The sequence below is a fragment of the Perissodus microlepis genome, chromosome 7 (assembly GCF_051167445.1).
Source record: "Perissodus microlepis isolate ML-2025 ecotype Zambia chromosome 7, ASM5116744v1, whole genome shotgun sequence".
NCBI lineage: Eukaryota > Metazoa > Chordata > Actinopteri > Cichliformes > Cichlidae > Perissodus > Perissodus microlepis.
This window is the reverse complement of record NC_140467.1, coordinates 17,956,835-17,979,104: the sequence shown is the minus strand read 5'-3', so window position 1 is coordinate 17,979,104 and position 22,270 is coordinate 17,956,835. Positions and strand designations below refer to the sequence as shown.

The window sequence follows — 22,270 nt, the reverse complement described above, 5'->3', positions numbered from 1 at the left end:
CTGCTGCCTAAAGAACTAGATCACAAGTAATTTACATTGATGAGTGAAACACACAAACTGTAAAGGTTCTTTTTTTTCCTTCCATTGTTTTTTTTTTTTTTTTTTTTTGGTAACAGAAAATGACTCATATCTGCAGACCTGACAATGACATCAAAGGTAACTCTAGCTCAAACAACCCTGGGATTCTGGGTTGAATCACCTTTTTTATTTTTAAATAAGCAGTGTAGGACATAAATGACTCAAACATCAAACCAAGTGATATGAATTCATATCATCTGAATAACCTTAGACTTATGTGATCATTTAAAAAAAGCTGTAAATTAACAATGCAGAACTTTGCTTATTGTTTAAATGAACTTTAAGATACTTAAATAAGCAAGTCAGGTGAAAGAAATATTGGAAGGATAAAATGAGGTCTAGCGTGGTAATCACAAACGTTATATAGCAGGGCTCGCAAAATCGCTAGCCCGACGTCCCGGAGCTAGCGGTATCTCCGGTCGGGCGACCAAAATCTATCTCAGCCCCGCCCGTCGGGCTATCATATAGCCTGACCGGCTATCGCTAGCTCTGGGACGTCAGGCTAGCAATTTTGCGAGCCCTGTACAGTAAAGACTATTTTCACAAATGAGAGTCCAGCTCACTCAGAAAAGCAGAGCACAAGTTGACTTATTAATACAGGCGATGGCTCTTTGTTACTTAAATTGAAGCCTGACTGATACAGTGTTTAAGAGCAATACCAATGCCAATATTTGGTCAGTGAAAATCTCATATATCGGCTGATGTCTTATCTTTTTTTCTTTCAGACACACACAACATAAATAGATTTCTATAACTTTTGTTATGCATAGATAATATGGATATGCAGTTGCCACATAATCTTGTTTTACTGTCACGTCATGGCATTTCTCCCATCTCTTCTTGACTTTTTGAATTTTCAATTATTAGCTATTATATATGCAGATACTGATATCTCACTACATTAGTTGGGCTCTAATTCAAATAATAATCAATATAAACATAATCAATTGGCATCACCAAGTTCAAAATGTCTTTTTTAAGGGTTGCCTGGATCATGTATTCACATATAAGATATGTACTGTTTAAATGGCACAGCAAGCAGTGTCAACAACATAGCATGCACATCACAAATGCAGTAGAATTATTTTAAAACTAAGCCCTGTTCCGAGACATTTGGACTCCTCATGGGTTTGGATCTTGCCTTGAACCGTTTTTTCCCCCCTATTTTTCCTCCTACTCATGTCCCATCATGTTTTTTCCATTGACATGAAAAAAAGTGTACAGCTCCTTCCCACTACATGCACACAAACACAGAGCGCAGCACGCTGGTCAGGGCAGAGTGCTTGCAATTCCTCCAAACATACAAAGGTAAGCAACTTGCACTTTCTGTGCCTCATTACCCGGAGAAAATCCAAACACTAGACTGATCTACCTGCTCCTGTACGTTTGTGAATCTGTACTTGCAATTTGTAAGTTATATGGTCATAAATCCCTTAACAGCGCCATGTTGTGGGAACAAAACTTCAAACATTAATTTTTTTTTGGTATGAAAGGTTGAAGGTTAGGCTGATGGTTAGGGCTGAGTGTGTTAATGTAATGGTTCGAATAAGGATCAGGAAACCAATGTAAGTGTGAAGGGATGAAAACAAATCACACAAAAAACCCACGGCTCTGTGTGGTTTTCTTAGAGCTTATTAACTAAGTGGTGCCTGTTTATTTAATGAGTGAGCAACCTGTGACCTGTCTTCCTGACCTCAGCTGCCTCACCAGATGGAAATTTAAATAGATTGTATCACATATGGGGTTGGGTAACACTTAACACCAGCCTCACCCACAAAATGGCTAGCTTCATGTTTTTTAACGCCCTTTTACCACGCTAATTACGGAAAGGACAAGGACAATAACAACACTTATTGAAACAAAGATGCCCGCGTGATCAGTGTACTGCTGCTGCTGCTGAAGGAGAGAACTAACTGGTAAATTTAAGGGGCCCCTTTAAAAAAAAAAAAAAAAAAAACCCTGAACATTTTTAGTGGTTTTAAGGGTTGAAAGACACTTTATGAATCACACATTCCTCTTGTCCACAAATAAATACTGCATGTTCCACATTTGGTGAGATAAACAAAAGATAAATGCTATTCAGTGATTTACAGTGTGGCAAAAAACAGGAGAGGTGGTAGTAGTGTCTACAAAGAATCCATTTACCAAAGACCAAAAACTCAAACATGGATGCCCTCTACTGGACATAACTAGGATTGCAATACTGAGAAGAAAACCTGCCAACAATACACTTTTCACTTGATAGCAGGAACTCGTGATGGGATACAAGGAACCAGGGAGAAATAAAAGCAACACTTTGGGAGGCGATGGAAGGATAAACAGCCTGTATTGTTAGAAGGCAAGGGGAATAGAAGAAACCAGCTTGGCCTGCGTTTCTAACTGCACAGCGTTGTTATAACAACCATGCACTAGAGAGTGGATGTGGCCACTACTGAGCGTTATGTCAACACAGTGATTAGGATATTTCCCCTTTGTTAATTGATTATTGAAATGATTATTGCCATGATGTCACTGAAACTGTCAGAGAATAGTGGACAAATGTCTTTGTCAGAAAAAATGTGCCTCATATGACCTATGCAAGGAATTGGAATTATTTAAGAGAGATATGACTTCTGTTTAAACTCAGCCATGTGAAAAATTGACCATGACGCTTCCTGTCATTAGTTACGTTTTACTGGCAAGAAGACAAAACCACAAAACCGTTTAACAGATAACTAGCAGCTCTATCTAAGTTACAAGAAGGAACACACTACCAGAAAAAAAACATTATCCTTTTCACACAATAGCAGCTATGTAACAGTAATAAATAAGATATTAGAAAATATGAGCTTTATGACACAAACTTGCTTAAAAAATGTTAGAGCAACCTGAACATTAACCAACCTACAATAAAATGAGAAATTAAGCAAGAGGAATATAGCTAAATCAGAATTAAATAGAAAAATAGAAAAAATTGCTACAAAATATAATAAATCATAAATTAATAACAATTAAGAGGTTATTATATAGTAATTCAAAAATCCCATATATGCTGCTTTCCACACAGACAGAAATACCACATTTAACTAATACATTTGTGCTCGGGAGCAATTCCGATCTATAGGAATATAACCAGAATACAACCAGCTCGCAAACAGTTGAGTTGAGTCGCCCAAAGTTGTGTTCATTGACAAAGGCCGAGTCAGACTGAAGGCAACATGCTGGCAGTCTGTCTGCATTTATAAATTAGAGAACAAGTTATTTGCAAACCTTTGACAATCTCTCTGATGATTGATGATTGCAGTCAGTCCAAGTCAGACTGCAACTGTTTGCACAAAGGTTGCTTCTTATCAGCCGAACCATGCAATTGCCTTGCGATCAAAGGTGACCGCGAGTGTGCATCACCCCAAGCTCTAGGCAGCCATTCAATCACCACGAGTTACAATCGGTAGCAGAATGTGAAAAGGTAAGTGTGTCCAGTCTTGGAAGGTTTTTCCAGTTAAGCCAATTAAATCATGTTTACATCAGATGGTGGTGCATGAGATGAGCCCTCTTGTTCACAGTATTGCACGAGTATTTTAATTTATTTAATAAAATATGAACATTTGATGCCCATGTTTCAATACAATATCATCACACAAAATATCACAATACTAAGCTGTGTCTATTCTTTCCTCCACCCCTGCTAAATAGGCTCTTTCAGCTGTACTCGCAGATATACACATAAAAAAACTGTAGTTTAAATTTCTTACAGTGGAGTGAAGGATAAACTACACTGCCTCCCACCTATTTATTCAAGACAACACTGCTAAATACAAGCTATACACTACTATACAGATGCTTATGAAGGCTTTTTGGTGACACACTAAATTAGGACACCAGACTGCTCAGTATGGCCAATTATTCAGTGTTTACAATAGCAACAGAAGTCTTGATCGAAACCAGCTGATGCACAGACTGTGAAGGACACACAAATACACATGAGTATACACACATTCTCCAGAGATGTGGGTTAGTATGCTGAGGCGATACCGGGGCAATCAAATAACCTTGTGGCTAGACTGCAAACACAAACAGCGAGTGCACTAGACACAAGCAATTGAATAGCATAGAAATGAGTATTGATTCTGCTTTCTTCTACATACATGCTACATATTATCTGTAATTATATATCAGGGAATAGAAAAACATTTTATACGTTGTGCTCTCAACCGCATTGTCAGTACGAGCAGCATCTTGGTATCTCATCATCATCGCTTTTGCAGTTTCTTTCAACTGAAGCTGTATCACATTTTCCATGAGGCTTTGGGTTGGCCGTTTCCTATTTTTAAAAAGGGGGCAATTACTTTAAATCACTGTGTGGTTTATGTTGTGCAAAAGCTATCAAGCAAGCACTAAGAAGCCATAGGAGGAGCCAGACTATTCTTTAAAAAAAAAGGGGGTTGGGCATTAGTTGATCTGCTGTATCTAGAACCACAGGGTTTAACAGTCGGCATCAACAACAGTTTGCAAAAAACGGTGCGAGACAGCGAAATTCAGGGTTGTGATTTCTGCTGGGGATACTTACTACTACTTACTCGCCAAAATATTCTGCAATTATTCTGCAACCTTTTTTTACTCTAAGACGTCTTTAAGTAACCCATCTAACTAATCAAGTCCAGAGATTTCTTTTTTGTTTTTTAAAATACTGACAAAAATGTTTACGCACTCATCAAAGTTGCCTCCAACTGTAACCTCATACCTTCTGTAATTAAGCTAGCAGAAGGGTTATTTGCAGGGGTGTTTTTTGCGCTGGGTTTTGATTTCCAGGCCAAATACTGCCTGCACTGTGTGCTTTTTGAGAGTTGTTGGGGCCTGGCTGTATACAAACTATATACAGGGGGGGCATTCTAAAAAAATTTTTTATTTATAGTTCCTAAATTGTTACCAGCATGAGAGAGAATAAAAACCTACACAAAGTTATTAGAATACAATTCTGATACATTTTCATGGCTAACCATGTCAAAACACGGCTCTGAGAAATTAACTATGCCTTGAGAGGCTGTAGAGTGCACAGTATGCAGAACCTGCATTTTAATTTAGCTTGTGAGGAGAAACACCCAAACGGCAGCATATGTTACACTTTTTAAAAAGGGGAAATAAAGCTGTGAACCAGATCAGGTTCTGTCTTCACAAGTCTCATTTTTCATCTAATCTCTAATGAGGTATGTATTTCTCAGACAGACTACACTGAGAAACATCACTTTCAGATACATCTGCATGCAAAAAAAAGGAGTAAAACAATAATAATCGTAACTTTTTGAGGAAGAAAGAATTTCTGCTATTCATAAGAAGCAGCTCCTCCTTTCCAGTTAGCCAGGAGGTGGCAGTGGAGAGTGACTCTATGCTGTTTCCAACCTCTCCAACTGTGATAAGCTGCTGCCCTCACAGAATTACATGCGCTATTAATGACTTCAGTCTTTACGTGATGACCCACTGGCGAGGAACTGCGGTGCTGGACCACGCTTTGTGAGCATTACACGAGAGGCTCAAATCCTTGCCTCTGAGCAAATCCTATTTGGACCACACACACTAAAGTTGAGAATCCCTCCTTTTAATTCGCTCTTGTTCTTGTCTCCTTATTCACCCTGATCGACTCGGTAGATTTACTCGGATCTTGTGCTTTCCTGGCTAATGCTCCCGGAAAGCAGGAGGAAAATCTTTAAAGAGCTCAAACTCCCACCAGCCAGAAAAACAAAATTCACCCTTTATTCCCCCTGTAGCAAACCACTAGATGAGATGCAGTTCATATAATTACAACCGATTGCAGCAGTGGTCAGCTCACAAGTGTTGCCTTGCTGTCACAATTAAAAAAAGCAACAACCCCCCCTCCAAAAAAAAAACCTTTAACATGGGGGAGGATCAGAGGCCTCGAAACCCAAAACACTTTGCTCACTAATAGCAGTTGAAAAGGTGAGTTGAAAGAGCGAGCTGCTTTGCAGGAGTTCCTACTCCAACGCCTACTTCTACATTCAATTATTCTGTCAGCCAGCAATAACAGAACCACTGTGGCCACCGGGGAGAAAATGGTTTCCATTCACACACACACACTACAGAGGAAAGAACCAATATCATATTACAATTCAGTATGTAACAATGAATGACCCGTTGAGACGGCATAGCCAGTCTCTTAGGCAGCACAACGCCGAGCAGCACATGACAAGAAATGCGTTTCCATTTTCTACATGACATTCACGTGTTGCCTTATCTTGACCCCAAAACAGATACTGTATATTTAAAAATGGACCTCTTCCAATTTTTAAGTAGTGTGTCAAAGTCTTGAGTCAGCTCCCCCCAAACGTCTTTTTCTTTTTTTCATTAAGCCTTTGTTAAGGTCTTTCAAAGTTGTACTTTTGACCCCTGCAATAGTAGATGGTGGATTTGAACCCAGGACCTTCTTGCTGTGAGGCAACAGTGCTGACCGGCTGATTTTGATTTTTAAACAGTCAGTAGCAACAGGTCTGATGGAGTGATGAATCCAGATTTGAAATTTATGGTTCAAATCATCAATATGTATGGAAAAAGGCAGAAGCATCACTAAAACATGGCGGAGACTCTGTCATGGTGTGAACTGCATTTCTGCCAGTGATGCAGTGCCATCGGGAAAGTGTCTGATTAGCAAAGGGTTCATTCTTCAGAAGCCTGGAGAATTATTCCTGAAGACTCTTTCAAGAAATTACAAGTAAACTTTCCTAATAGAGCTCAGGCTGTGCTGAAGAATAAAGGTTTTGACTGTGACTTTCCAGTCAAAGTTCCTTTTCCTAGCAAAATATAAAGACATTAAAAAGAAATTATAGAGAAAGAAATTATAGAGGGATGACTCAAGGCTTTTCCTAAGAGCTGTATAGCTAGATGGGCCTGGCCATGATGGACAGTAGGTGATTAATTCTGCTTTAAAAAGAAAAAAAAAAAGGTAATAACACATTTTAATCTTTTGGCGTAGACTCTGGTTTATACATTCGCCTAACAAAAAGATGCCTGGTTCTCCCAGAAGGAGGCACAAATCTGTTGGGTGTTGCACCAGGAAGGGCATCCAACACAAACATCTGCCAAATCAACTATGGACTGCTTTGGATCCCTTGGGAGTAAGAGAGCAGCTGAAACTAACTTATACAACGTTGACTCTGGAGAAATAGCACAAATAATACATAAATACAGTATTAATGGAGACAGCCTGTATGTAAATGAAGATACTGGGCTTTCCAGTCTGTGTCTACATTGACCTGTGTGCTGTCTCCCATGTGGCCAGCACTGCAGCTTTTACTAAAACCCTCATTTCCTGCCTGCAGCCACCCTGTGGCATCCTCTAATTCCCCCTCTCACTTCCCTTACTCACTTTCTCCATCCTGGGCTTTTCTGTTGCTACTGGTGGACCAGACACAAGCTCTCCTTTTCACCCTCGCGGTCCCTTTCCCTCCTCGCTTACGCTCTCCCATTATTTTTTTGCTCCACCTCTCTAGCTTTCTGCATGGTTCTCACCATTTCTTTCTCTCCCTCTTTCTACATGCAGCTCACATGCTCAGCTCTCAGCTCCTGTCGCCCAGGCAGGCCAGAGTATTGATGAAGCTGAGCTGTACAAATCTGCCTCCCAGCAGACTGCTCTCTCTCACACATCTATACAACACATTACATACAGGGCATCAACCCACAACTGCTTCCTAAACTAGAATAATTGGACAGCTCTGAGACACACAGCCACTGGGGTTCATCTACAGAGGGATGGTCTCCTGGCATCCCCAGAAAATCAATTAGGTTTATTAACAGGTAGAAAGTCCACTCCATAACTCTTGCTTATTACTTGTAGTATAAATATTGTTTATTATGATAGCAGGCTGATCTTAAATAAGACAAACGGATAATAAATATAAAAATATCTCATATATCAACATTATGGGAAGAAACAAATCATCTGTTGATATTTTTGAACCTCTAAGCTTTCAACACTATGCATTAAAAGGCTGAATATACACCAAAATAAAATATCATCTGAATCAGTGTTATCCACTATGTTGATTTCTATTATACTATATAGTGTTTACCCACAGACGTGGCTTCTGAGTTTGAAAAGTTAACCTGATGCAGTGCATTAAACTTGTTTTCTGTTCCACAGTGGTTTAAAGTCCTTTTTCCAGATGAAAATACATTTTGTATTGCATTTGGAGATCAAAGTTCTAGAGTCTGGAGGAAGAATGGAGAGGCTCAGAGTCCAGGGTGTTTGAAGTTCAGTGTGAGTTTGACACAGGTTGTGATGATTTGGGGTCCTCTGCTGCTGGCAGTGATGGTCGCTTCACTGTCTAAAGTCATTGCAGCTGTCAACTGGGAGATTTGAGAGCACTTCACGCTTCCATCTGCTGACAAGCTTTATGGAGATGCCGATTTTCTTTTCCCGCAGGACTTAGCACCTGCATACAGTGCCAAAAATACAACCAAACGGTTTGCTGACCATGTTATTACTTGTTGATTAGCCACCCGACACCCCTGAGCTGAACCCCACTGAGAATCTGTAAAGTATTGTCAAGAGGAAGATGGGAAACATCCAACCCAAAAATACAGACAAGCTGAATAGTGCTATCAGAGTACCCTGGGCTTCAGTAACACCACAAGCAGATCGCCTCCACTCCACACTGATGCAGTAATTTGTGGAAACATGCCAACTAAGTGTAACTGAATCTAATTTTTAGAACATGTATTGGAAATCCATTTTTGATCTAAGGAAACATTCTTGTAATTCGAGATGCTGGATTTCTGATTTTCATGAGCTATGAGCCATAATCATCAAAATTAGAACAAAAAAGATCTTGTTGATCTACTTGTTGTTCCTAGAGTAGAATGGGAGAGAGAGCCTTCAGTTTTCAGGCCCCTCTTCTGTGGAACCAGCTTCCAGTTTGGATTCGGGAGACAGACACTATCTCTACTTTCAAGATTAGGCTTAAAACTTTCCTTTTTGCTAAAGCATATAGTTAGGGCTGGACCAGGTGACCCTGGATCCTCCCTTAGTTATGCTGCAATAGATGTAGGCTGCCAGGGATTCCCATGATGCATTGAGTTTTTCCTTTCCAGTCACCTTTCTCACTCACTATGTGTTAATAGACCTCTCTGCATTGAATCATATCTGTTATCAACCTCTGTCTCTCTTCCACAGCATGTCTTTTATCCCGTCTTCCTTCTCTCACCCCAACCGGTCGCAGCAGATGGCCCCGCCCCTCCCTGAGCCTGGTTCTGCCAGAGGTTTCTTCCTGTTAAAAGGGAGTTTTTCCTTCCCACTGTCGCCAAAGTGCTTGCTCATAGGGGGTCATATGATTGTTGGGTTTTTCTCTGTATCTATGAAGCGCCTTGAGGCGACTTTTGTTGTGATTTGGCGCTATATAAATAAAATTGAATTGAATTGAATTGAACTGAAATGAAAAGATTTTCACTTTAAGTGTAATGAATAGATTATATGAAAGTTTATCTTTTTGCATTAAATAATAAAACACACACACACACACACCTTTCAAGATATTCTTTTTTTTCCCCAAGATTCACTGGTATGACAAATATCCAAGAAAACCTGAATAACAGCAGCCTGACGTTGGTGAACTTTAATACAAGAACCAGGGTGTGCACTATTAGGCTAGTGGTTAGTCATCTCCTTTCATGCTTGCTATCTAACAATACAAAAATATTTTTAAAAAATATTTGAAATAGAAATGAATGTGCATGTTCAATATGATAAATAACTTGTTCATATATAGTGCATTTCTACTCTATTTGAGCACTCAAAGCACATTATACTACATGCCTCACTTTTCACAGTCAAAAACCTGTAAGCCTTGGTATGCTAATCCAGTTCCACTTAATGAAAGAGGTGATTCACAATGAGCCCAAGCAGCTGAAACTTGCAAAGGCTCGTTCATCCTCTAACAAGCTTACTGGCAATTTTTTTCTATTCTTGGACCTTTATGATGTCATAAAAACGGGGCAGAGTGGCAGTCAATCAGAAGAAAGTTGGTTTAAAGGGAGATGATCTTTATTTATCTTATCTCGGTGAAGCCCCTGAGTTTATCCTGTCTTAAACAAGCTCTTTTTGCTGATAACATGCAAAGTCAGTCTATAGAGTCAGTGAGAAAATGCATGCAGCCAGATCGATTTTAATCCAGGCAACTTTAAGCCGCAGGATACAGTGAAACTGGTGAGTAACAAATGGCAGGCCCAGGGTAAATCAACATGACATCATTATTCAGCGGTCACCAGTTAGGCATCGACTCTGCCCAGCCTTTCTTCCAAACAACTCTCAGCCAATGGTGTTTATTTTAGGCAACGGTCTAGACTTAATAACACAGAGAGAGCTGAACTGAGTAAGCAGGTATAAGTTAAAAAGATTTAAAACAATTACACTAATATTTATTGAGCAATGGTAAATTAGTGTCAGATATTTTTATACTAAATTCTCCAGGTAGCTTGGAAGCAACATCTCAAACATTAATTGCTCCTGTTGCTTACTTTTGAAGATTTGATATTGGGATTTGTCACCTTTTTTCAACAGCAAATTAGGTGTTCAAAGCTAAACTGCGATTTTCAACCATATGAACAGTGTCACTAAAATCTGCTATAAATGTTGCCGTAAGATGGAATCAGTCTACAATCAGTCTAATATCTGTCTGCAATTGAATTGGGCCAATTGGCAATTGCATCCAATCTGTCTCTGATAATACAGGAAACAACTGCAGCAAATCATTCAAAATCCCATATCTGTTGCACTCTACATAGACAGAAATGTACATTTCACTTTTACATTTGTGATGAGGAACCTTCCTGCTCTAAAGGAACACAACCAGAGTGCAACCACCTGAGTTGTGCTCAATGGCAACGATTAATTCAGACTGATAGCAACACATTGACAGTCTGGCTGCATTTATAAAGTAGAAGGCAGTTATTTCCAAACCTTTAACTAACTCTCTGAGAGTGATTGCTGTGCACATCAGACTGTAACTGTTGCAAAAAGGTTGCCTTATATCAGGCAACCTGCACAATCCCCTTGCAATCAAGAGTAGTTATGAATGTGCAAACACCCTCAAATTCTAGGCAACCATTTAATCACCGCAAGCTGCAATCGGTCACAGAACGGGAAAAAATTCTATACAATCACCAGGCAGCCACCGACGTTTTTGTTGATGCAAGGAGGTCGCTTGTCTGTTTTTACTTTTGTGACTGAGCCATTACTTTGACTGAATTAGGAGGCAGTTTGTCAAGCTAAGTGTGTTTTTTTCCGGCTGAGCAGATTTAATTTCATTTTTCTCGTCTAACCTTATCACAGGATGGAGGAGCATGTTCATAGTATACCCTGAGCACACATTTATTTAATAAAAGATCAACATTTGGTGTCCATCTATCAATACAATACTGCAACACAAAATATCACGCTATTATCCTGTACTATGCACTCGTATTTGTTTCCCCCACTCCTAGTTATAATGGCTTTATAACGACAATAATGGGTTTATACTTATAGAAACTGTGAATTGATTAGACATATATTACAAGCACTTGACAGATTAATCAATAGTAAGAGTAACAGATCTGCTATAAGAACGTTTTTCTTTTTTAAAGTTATACTGCTCCACAATCTGGTAATCTATACCCTGCACACAAAAAAGTCCTGCATCTTTGTTCTCTGACTTGGGCCTGATTTGGGTGAGAAAAAGTAAAATTAGTGAAAAAAGTCAATACAAGCAAACTTTCAAGACTCCACTATCCATCTTTCTCACACACAGAAAACCAGTAGTCCAATCAGTCAGGCTAAAAGAAAGGAAAAACTGCTGATAAAAGAAAACAGTAAGATCGGGTTACTCTGTTCATTTGATAACCTGAACCTCAAAGGGCCACAAAAGCAAAATCCAGATGATAAAAACTTGAACTTAGTGTGAACTTTCTTTAGTCTGCAACCAATATGAAAATATATCCACCTACAGACGTCTCACATTTTCACACACACATGCACACACACACACGCGTAGTCAATACTGTGTTGCGTTAATGGATAAATCCAATAAATAATAGTGCTGTGTTCGCATTGGCCAGACAGGCCTGGTACATGACATGTGGTCAGCACATTGAACAGAAGTGATAAAAGCTTGGAAAAGGCTTTGAAGGCCAGAGTTGTAGCTGCAAGGCCAATACATCGGTTTCTTTGCTCCACAAATACGCTGCGCCGAGCAATTCACTCAAACATGTGACTGAGCCAGTTCTTGTGTTGATGGTCTTTAAACATCAAAGCAACACTGAGCATGTGGTTTCTCACACATCATGGTTTTGTGTGAAAAAAATATGCACATATTTGTTTCTGAGTCAATGAGAAGACAAAAGTCTCAAATGCATTGCTGAATTGCAACATTCCTCCTGTCAGTATCTGATCAACAGTGAAAGACAAACAGCGAGATGGACATCGTCCATTAAAAGACCATAATGAAGTGCAGTAAATAAAGTCTTTAAACAGATAGTTTATACTGCCTTAAAGTTAAATGCATGTATTTTCCTTCCGCTGTCTATGTTTTTCAAATAAATAAGACTTCCACTGTAAGGCTACACTTAACATAGTAACATAACATGCTAATGCAGCACAAACAAATTGACATGTATTGGTAATCCTGACCTAGTTCACCTAGTTGAGACTGATAGCAAACGAGAGTTGCACCAACGACAACATACAGCTGAAGCTAAGATCTTTTGCAGGTATTTGATCACAAACATCTTTAAGACCAACATTAATTTATTTAAGAGGACTGACAATGATTCTACTACTTATTTCAGTCTGCATATTATAAGGCTAAGATACAGAAAGGGTCGACTTTGCATCTGATTTGCCAACGATCATGACTGCCAAAAATAATAAATAAATAAAGACGGCTAACTCATACTGCCCCACAGACTGTCATAGTAAAAAAAAGGTTAAGCTTTGCCTTATAACTGATAACTGATCTGTGGAAAGTGCAAAAAACACTCCTGTGCATCAAGTGAAACACACAAAGAAAATGCATGAATACATCTCATAATCTCATAATAAAGGCTGTAAAACGTTGCAGTGCAGCCGTTAAGGGACCCTACAAATACTTATGTCAATAATAATAAATAATAATAATTAACACTCTTTTGATTATAAGTATATTTGTCCCTTTTTACTCTTTTTACCACCAGAGAGGGAGACACACGGCCCCTCATCTCACTAGCAGCTGAAGAAGTTGGCGTTAACAACACTAATAGCAGTGACCCTGTAGGCACACCAGCTGTCTGTTATCATTAAGGTAGCAGCTAGCAGCTATGGCTAATAATAAAATGATAAGGTTAATGTGGGAGATAAGCAGTAAATGTTATCAGTCTTGCTCATTCGCAATGTTAATAGGCAGTGTTAAACGGACAGAGAGACAGACAACTTAACAGGATAACCCAGTCATCTATTTCTTGAAAGTGTCATGTTTCTCTTAAGGACAGACTGATACAGAGAAAACCCCACCAGCAGCTAGACGGAAACAGTAGTAGCCTATCCAAGCTGCCATAGGCTGAGAGGCGGAGTACACCCTGGACAGGTCACCCCTCTGTCACAAAAATAAGACAGAGAGTTAGACGAGGATTCACACTCATATTCACACCTGTTGGCAATTAAGAATCACCAATTAACCTAACTCTATGTCTTTGGACTGTGAGAGGAAGCCAGAGTATCCGGGGAGAACATGCAAGCTCCACACAGAAAGGCCAGATGGCAGATTTAAACAGCAGGGTCTTCTTGCTGTAAGGTAACAGTGTTAAATACCATGCTGCCCTGATTGTGGATCACTGTGCTGAATACTTGGTCTCAGTTTCAAATTTGGTACAACCATAAACACCTCGTAACCTCACCGCTGGGTCCTTTTTATACAAACCTTCCTGTCCTTGCTTATGTTTCCACTTGAATTAGTTCAAACAAAGGACGCTGTATCTGCTTAAATTTCAAAGACATCAAAGTCAAGTGACAACGCACTGCTTACATAAAAGTAGCACAAATGAAATTTTACTATTTATCTACGTTATTAAGGCTCAAGATAAAAGGTGTGTTTGTGAGTGTATGTGAGTTGTTGTGGTTTCTAAACAGAAAAGCCCATCTCAAACGGCAGAAGGCAGAAGATGGGAATGGATGTGGATAAAAGTCCATGAAAACGCCATTTAAACAGGAGTGTAAATCTACCAAAGAGAAACCGAGAGAGAGACTGTGATTGTGCTTGAGAGTCTGTGTATGAGCTTACTTTGATTCAACTGTGACCCTGACCTGAATAAGCATCTCATTACAGGGATGGATAAATGGTTGTATGAATAAATGGATGGATGCATGTGTGACCTATTTTTTTTTAAAAACACCACGTGAGAGAAAGAGCACAAGATCAAGAGACACAGACAGTGAGATGAAGACATAACTTCTTCTGACAGACGTCAGGGATCAAACAGTTTACATTTATATATTTTAATTTCACTCTGACACTTTGTTTGCTGACTCACTTTAATACCTTCTAATATTTCCTTGTTTTATTTCGCTTTCAAATATTTTCCTTTAGCAAAATCTGTTCTCATTTTATTAATATTTATGGTAATCTTGCTCTTTTTATTAACATTTGTACTTAATCAGCTCAATTTTTTTTAACAGAGCTCCTTCTTTCGTTTAGTTTTTATCTTATAAAACAATTTAGCTCTTATTTAAGAGACAGAAGCTTCTCAGTCAAGATAGGAAATTGCTCATCTACCTCTGCTCCAGTACCCTATTGCATCCACACAGGCTCCACTATGGGACCTCTCTTATTTACACATGCTTTCCCTCGGCTCGATTTTTAAAAATTATAAGACTGCATCTTGCTGTTATGCAGATGACACACAACCTTACCTACTCGTTTCACAAAGAATGTAATGTTGGTTGAAGAACCTGTTCAGCTGTGTGGAGAACGTCAGATGCTAGATGCCAATGAATATCATTCAGATGAATGATAAGAAAAGTGAAGTGATCATTTTTGGACCAGCTTAGTTTCCAGTATCAGCTCTACTCTTGGTCTTCTGTGTGCTAATTTTCAAAATCAGCTTACAGATCTACGTGTTTTATTGACAGTTTATTGAATTTTAATAAACAAGAGAAAAAAGGTTGTGAAAGGCAGCTTTTACCATCTTAGATATATTGAAAAAGTAAAGTCATTGTTATCCCCAGTAGACCTCAGCACAATAATCCATGCATTTATTATTTCTCGACTGGACAACTATAATGCAGAACATCTTTTCTGGCTCTCTGATTACTAGTGAAAAAAAGAGGTGTTTCTACATTTTTACTCTTTGTTTTTTAAGCCATTAATGGGTTAGCCCCACATTACATTTCTGATCTGCTTATAACACATTCTGCCTCCAGACTTTGGAATAATATCCCATTTCAAATCATATCTATAATAATCTGAATTTAAAGACTCATGTTTTTTTTTAATCCTTGCTTTTAGTTCGTTCAAAGGTTTTTTTAAAATGGTGTGTAAAGTCCATGTTTATTTTATTCCTATGTTTATCCTTGCCATGTAATTCCCAGTGTTTATTTCCCTATTGACTCTTTGTTCCTCTAATATATTCCTGTATAGTGCAATCTGATGATATCAAATGCAAAGCACTTTGTGTCATTTCCTGTTATTTAGGCTGTTGTGCTCATACTTTTTTTTTTCTTTTTTGGCTGTTGTACTAAAGGAATGTGCTACCCTACACCATCACCAAGCTGCAGTGTACACTGTCAAAACTGTTCTATATTTTATAAAGCTTGTTATCAATCATTCACCCTGATAGAGAATATAAACTGTGGAACTGATGACCTGTATGATAAACTACATCAGTGAAAATAATTTCACCATGTCAGCTTTTTTTAAAATCAGAAATGATCAGAAATGCAAAAACCTACTGTAAGCATGTAAAAATACATGCTTTTCACACTTTTACAACTGAAGTTTAATAAAGAAGCGCTGGCAGTAAATCAGTCAATAATAGCACGCCAGATTCAGGAACTGGCACCTGCGTAATCTGATATGTAACCATAAACTGAAGCACAGATGTGCCAAAACATGTTTGAGGCACACTTAACACTTCACATAGTGTGATCAAAAATTAACCACATTTAATCAAGCGTCAGGGTTTCTTGATCGCCAAGTATTGAAAGTATTACATAACTGCAGCATCTCTAAAGGGATATTTTACAGGTCAGAGTGCAAAGGAACTCAGCTAAATTCTTTTTTTAAATAAATAGTTTGTTTATATATTGTGTTTCTTCCAGATATCAATGCCATAAAAGTGTAGTTCATTTAGAAATTCATTTAGAGACATAAAAGTAACTCATTTAGAAATTTATATCACATAATGAAGGTATTTTTGAGGGGAACGCATTACATTAAAAAAAACAACTGCTGTCACATCTGTTAGTGAGCTGATAATAGCCAAATATTTTTTAATAACTGATGCATCACCTGAGCAGTTTATTGAGCAAATATTTTGTTGTTGTAGTATCTCAAATGTTGTAATATACTGCTTTTATGTTCTTATATTTGGGGGGGATCTACTGAATTTTGAGGAATATTATTGTTGATTAGCCTCCATAGAAAAATGCTAGCTAAAATGCTAGCTACAGAGTGGAGGGGTTCTTTTCAGGGTTTTTTTGTTGGTTTTTGTTGTTGATGTTGTTGTTGTTGTTGTTGTTGTGTGTGTATGGGGGGGGGGGTAGTTTAGGTCCTTTCACCATTAGCCACTACATTACATTTTGCAGCATTTAAAGGGCTAAACGCGAGCCAGCATCCATTACAGCAGCGGTCTCCAACCTTTTTTGCGCCACGGACCGGTTTGTGCCCGACAATATTTTCACGGACCGGCCTTTAAGGTGTCGCGGATAAACAAAATAAAACTAGTACCGGTACCGAAAAAAATAACATTTATTCATAACACACGTGAAAAGACCCAAGAAAACCGAGTTAACGAAAAAACGATAACAAAATAACGCTAAAAACCGATAAAAACCCTGAAAACCATACATTTCACACCCGAGTCTCACTCTCGCGGCCCGGTACCAAACGACTCACGGACCGGTACCGGTCCGTGGCCCGGGGGTTGGGGACCGCTGCATTACAGGACACCAGTAGGGCCATTGCATGAGTCATGTTTTATTTACAAGACAATTGTGGAGTCAGTTCTCTATTTTCTTGGAACATCTACCTTTATAAACGTCTATTTTTGCGCACATCTGGTTTCACTATGACTGTCCAGGTGTTTGGGACATTCCAGCACATTCCAGCCACCAGCAGCCACCCTGGGGTGTCTGCACCGTTGGTATCACCTAATTGATGCCTTCTTCGGCTGCTGGTGACGTCGCTCCAATAGCGTCACGCCATGAAGAAAGCCCCCCACTCTCTCCACTCCAATTCACATGCACTTTACACAGCCACTGCGCTGCTGGCACGCCAGCCTCGGCTGCAACTACTCACGCCGGCAAAATCACGCCGAACTGCGCGTGCACCCATACCGTAAAGCTGCCTGGCAAAACCAGGAAACAACGCACCGGGAGAGCCAAGAAAAGTTACATAACACCATGCCAGAGACTCCCCACACGGGTTAGGCGATGTAAGTGGGCGTTTACTCCGTGCCAGTCTGGTGCTGCCATCGCTAAAAATAAAACGGAAATGAGCCGTGACATCTGTCAATCCTCGCTTTGAAACCCTAGTTTTAAAAAAATCTACCAAGAAACCATCTGTGCTGGAAGCTCAGGCATGCAAAATAAACTACACGAGTATGTGCAGGCTGTAAGCGGTGCAGGACCCAGTCGTTTGGGGGGAATCAGGTGGAGACCCGGGGACCACACCGTCCACATATAATGTAAGTGGTAACTCGAAACACTCCACGGGACCCCGCCTGTGGATGAAAATACCAGCCTGTGCCATATGTCCACGGTCATACCGCCGACGCACCGGCAGCAGCGCTTGTGTCACACAGAGAGGGACCCGCTGTCAGTAAACAAACACTTCACGTCCACACTTCCCCGCTGCCGCCCCGCTTACCTGCGATGGTGACCCGCTTTATCCTTCTTCCCCTTCGGCCTCCTCTTTCTAGCCTGGATGGCCATCACTGCCGGTCCGAGGTTACATTCATTCACAGGCACAGACGAGTCCGGGGAAGGGTGTTGGAAAGGTGGCGGTGGGGGAGAGAGAACAATCACACATCACCAACGAGGCTGGATGGCGTTTAGCATACCCTCAAGGGCTACGTACACCCATAACTTCCGCCACCAGGAGCGGGTTAGCGTAGCTAAGTTGGAGGATGAGTTATACGCACCTTTCCTGGAGCTCATGTTTCCTCCTCTTCCCTCAGCAGGAGCGGGCAGCACGGCGGCAGCAGCAGCAGCCAGGTCCCCCTGAGTGTCTCAGAATCACTCTCTCACTCACACTAACCCCTCTGCCGATGGATAACACGCACGCCCTCTGTCGTTTCAAACAGGGGTCTGCAAGCAGACCTACGCGGACCAGCGACACACAAAATACTCTGAGTGTAACAGCATCTTATTTTGGAGTTGTTTTTTTTTCTCAGGAACAGAAAAATAAATAAATAAATGCAGTTTAAAATGGAAAATATATTTATTAGAACCGTATAAGCTTTTGTGTAATACACACTGGTAGTGATGGTGTTCATTCAGGGAATAATGTTAAATGATTGGAATCAGGAGCTGAACCGAACTGCTGGTAGTTCATAAAAATACAGCATATAAGCAGACATCTCATTTGAAAAAAAAAAACCCTTCATAATGTACTTGCTATGTTATTGCGTGTTCACATGCTAGTACGAGGTGTCGGCTGCATTTGTGTATGATTGTTGTTACAGTCTATGTTCTCCTCTTGGCCAGATCACTCTTTGAAGAAGAGATTGATTCTTTTATTAACCAAGGATTTAAATCTTTGGTAAAAAAAGGACGGATTCCAACCCACTTTAATGGATCCCAACCCAGGTAAAGTGGGTTGTAATCCATGTTAATCCATGATGCGACTGGTGATGGTGGACACCATGAACTCACTGTCATGTTCAGGAAATCAGTTTGAGATTATTTCAGCCAGGTCCATCCCTTTATGAGGGATCAGGTCGGGAACAATATTCAAGTATGCTGATATTAAAGTAAAGCATGGTTGGTACGAAGTGGCCCAAAGTGTTCTAGGAAAATATCCCCTACTGTTACACCATCACCATCAGCCTGAGCCATAACATTTTGTCAGTCTTCTGTTGGTCAATCACAGTGAGCTTATGGGAATTTTAGCCTCAGTTTCCTACACTCCACTGACAGGAGTGGCACAGGTAGTGATCTTCAGCTGGTGTAGCTCATCTGCTTCAAGGTTCAACATGTTGTGTGTTCAGAGATACTCTTCTGCATGTCTTGGTTGTAGTGAGTAGTCATTTAAATTACTCTTGCCTACCTATCAGCTCAAAGCAGTTGGCCATTCTCCTTTGACCTCTGACATCAACGGTCACTGGATATTTCTTCTTTTTATGGACCATTTTCCCTAAACCCTACAGATGATTTGTGGGAATGTTAATATTTTCCAAAATCAGCTATGATCACATGATTTGGTATTCTGGTGAATTAAACAGTTTCATAAGCTCTCTATGTTCCCTGACATAAGCCCTCTGTGTTTGTAAACAAAGAGGTGCGTTAATGACACTACTGCAGCATGAAGCTTTCTCCTGGCGCGCCGAAAAGGCACCGCTGGGATTCGAACCCAGGATCTCCTGTTTACTAGACAGGCGCTTTAACCAACTAAGCCACGGCGCCGCTGTGCAACTTGTCCTAGCCGCAATGGCGCAACGATCATTGTAGGCAATATTGCCGAAAAAATTTGAGTTCAATTTAAAACTGGCTGTGCCATAAAATAATACACAGCCAGAGATGGTGCAAAAACACAGAGGTTATAACTAAAATGCATTTAAGAGCCGTTAAATTTACATTTTACACATTAGTGCAGGACTCAGTGCTAAAGGCGTACTAAGCGGACCACCTTTACAGGCTACACAACAAACCGAAGGACAAACTAGCCACTTCAAGCCATACCATGCACCATACAGTGATACACTCATACATGAATAGTGCACTGTAGCCACAGCAGTAAACGTGGAAAAAAACATATCTTACAGCAGGAAACACTCAGGTGAGACACTTTCTCTCGTGGATTGATGAACTCACCAAACACCGGGGCCGTTGACCGTGGTGAGCGCAGAATGTGCTCATCACTACTTCCGGTAGGGTCATGCTTAAAATTCTGATTAGTGGGCACAGTGATCTTCTTGGACAGTTCTGGACCCCCAGAGGCCGTCCATAACGCCCACCACTGAATTGTGATGCTTGATGATGATGTTCAGCTGATACTAAGAAGCCCAAAGTGTGGCAAGAGAATATGACCCTTACCATCTGAATGTGACAGCAGAAATGGAGACTCGTCAGACAAAGCAACATTTTTCCAATTTTCTGGCTCATTTTGTTGAGCTCATGTAAAAAAAATATGTAACCCCCCCCCCCCCCCCCAAAACAAACAAACAAACAAACAAACAAACAAACAAACAAAACACTACATTTTGGGAAATATTTGTGGGTGTTTTCTTGTTTGTTTGTTTTTGTGCTATTATATCAAAAGAAGTCTTTAAAGGAAGTCAAAACCAGGATAATAGTTTAAAATGCCACCCAATGTGACATTCATAAATCAGATTCAATCGGAATACTTAATTAATCCCAGAAAAAGTAACTATATTGAACATTAAAAAAAAACAAAACAAAGAAACAAACAAAACACAAAATTTTTGGAAATATTTGTTGGTGTTTTCTTGTTTGTTTGTTTTTGTACTATTTGAACACTAAAGTGGCCCTTCAGTGAGATGACAGTGCCAGCAGTGGCCCACAACGCATTTAAATTTGAGACCCCTGCTATAGATGAATGTGTGGAAAAATCCTAGTTGGTCAGCTTCAGCTTCTGAAATACTCAGGGCCTTCAGAAACATGAGTCCTTCTGCCGTGAACAACTATGAGAAGTTCCAAGTCACTTAAATCACCTTTCTTTCCAATTCTGATGCTTCAACTTCAACAGGATGTCATTAACACATCTAAATACACTGAGTTGTTATCATGTAATTGGCTGATTACATATTTGTGTCAATGAGCAACTGAAGAAGTGTACCTAATGCAGTGGTCGGTGACTGTATGGTGCACCTTACTGTTTGCTAATGTCACAAAACATTGCATGTGATAGGCTGCTATGTTTCTTTAGGACATATCAATATGTAACTGTGCTTCTTGCCATCAAACTGCTTTTATCTTTGCCTCCCATTTAGAATGAATGAAATTACAATTATTTCTGTTTTTATTGTTAAAAGAAAAAAAAATAGGTAATATAGGTAAATCCTAATTACAACACAAAAATATTTAAGAAAGAAAAGCAAACTTAAATGATACTTTGCACAGTATCTATAAAAGGTTTGGAGGCACGTAAACTGAGTAAAAAGATGCCCACAGTGAGTTTCAATCTGTCTGCTGGCAGAAAGCAACATGGTCACATTACTTTCAAATCCAGGTTCACTTCCTGCTGTGCCACAATGCAAGCTCAAATCCTTTTCCCCTCCACAAACAAAAGCCTTCTGCCGTTTTCCACAGTCTTTCATGCTTCTATCTCGTCCAGAATCACATGCTGTCTGTGACCTATCATTATGGGATTAATCATTATTAATTCTTCAGCTCCCTGTAGTTACTCACTGTTTTAATATAAGCAGAGAAGAGCTGACTTAAGCAACATGATGTGAGGATATGTGACCTTACAGCCACAGATCACAGTGGGGTAAAAATATAACAGATCTGCCTCGTCTGTCAATTACATCTTTCAGTCTTCGACCTGCTGGGAACAGTTGCTGTGTCTGAAATCTTAGCCCCAGCTCATACAGGCCAAATACAATAACAAAGAGGAAGTGGTTCATTTTCCGCCTCTAACATTTCATGGTTAGATATAATGAAGCAACACTCATTGAAAATATTCTGATGATGTTTTAAACTATTTTGTTTAATAGTGGTACTTTCTTGTATTATATTCAGCTTTTATGTTGAATTTTATATTGAACAAAATTTTAGGAAAGGCTTATGCTCCTTCCATAA

General features: G+C 39.7%; 1 protein-coding gene and 1 non-coding gene across 7 annotated transcripts in view; both read right to left on the bottom strand.

The window, feature by feature from the left end:
- The window catches only part of srpk2 (SRSF protein kinase 2), a 76,181-nt gene extending 57,646 nt beyond the window's left edge, over positions 1-18,535 (bottom strand). For 5 of the 6 annotated variants that reach the window (XM_084933929.1, XM_084933933.1, XM_084933930.1 and 2 more), the window contains exons 1-2: positions 18,430-18,535; positions 18,156-18,222 (exon numbers count right to left, since the gene is read on the bottom strand). In XM_084933929.1, coding sequence (XP_084790055.1) covers positions 18,156-18,222; positions 18,430-18,445 — 83 coding nt within the window. In that variant the 5' untranslated portion in view covers positions 18,446-18,535. The remainder of the gene's footprint in view (positions 1-18,155; positions 18,223-18,429) is intronic. The other variant, XM_084933932.1, reaches the window with a different exon arrangement.
- A 1,303-nt stretch (positions 18,536-19,838) lies between these two features.
- On the bottom strand, positions 19,839-19,912 carry trnat-agu (transfer RNA threonine (anticodon AGU)). The gene has a single exon. It is a non-coding gene; the product is annotated as a tRNA-Thr (tRNA).
- Positions 19,913-22,270: the final 2,358 nt, after the last annotated feature.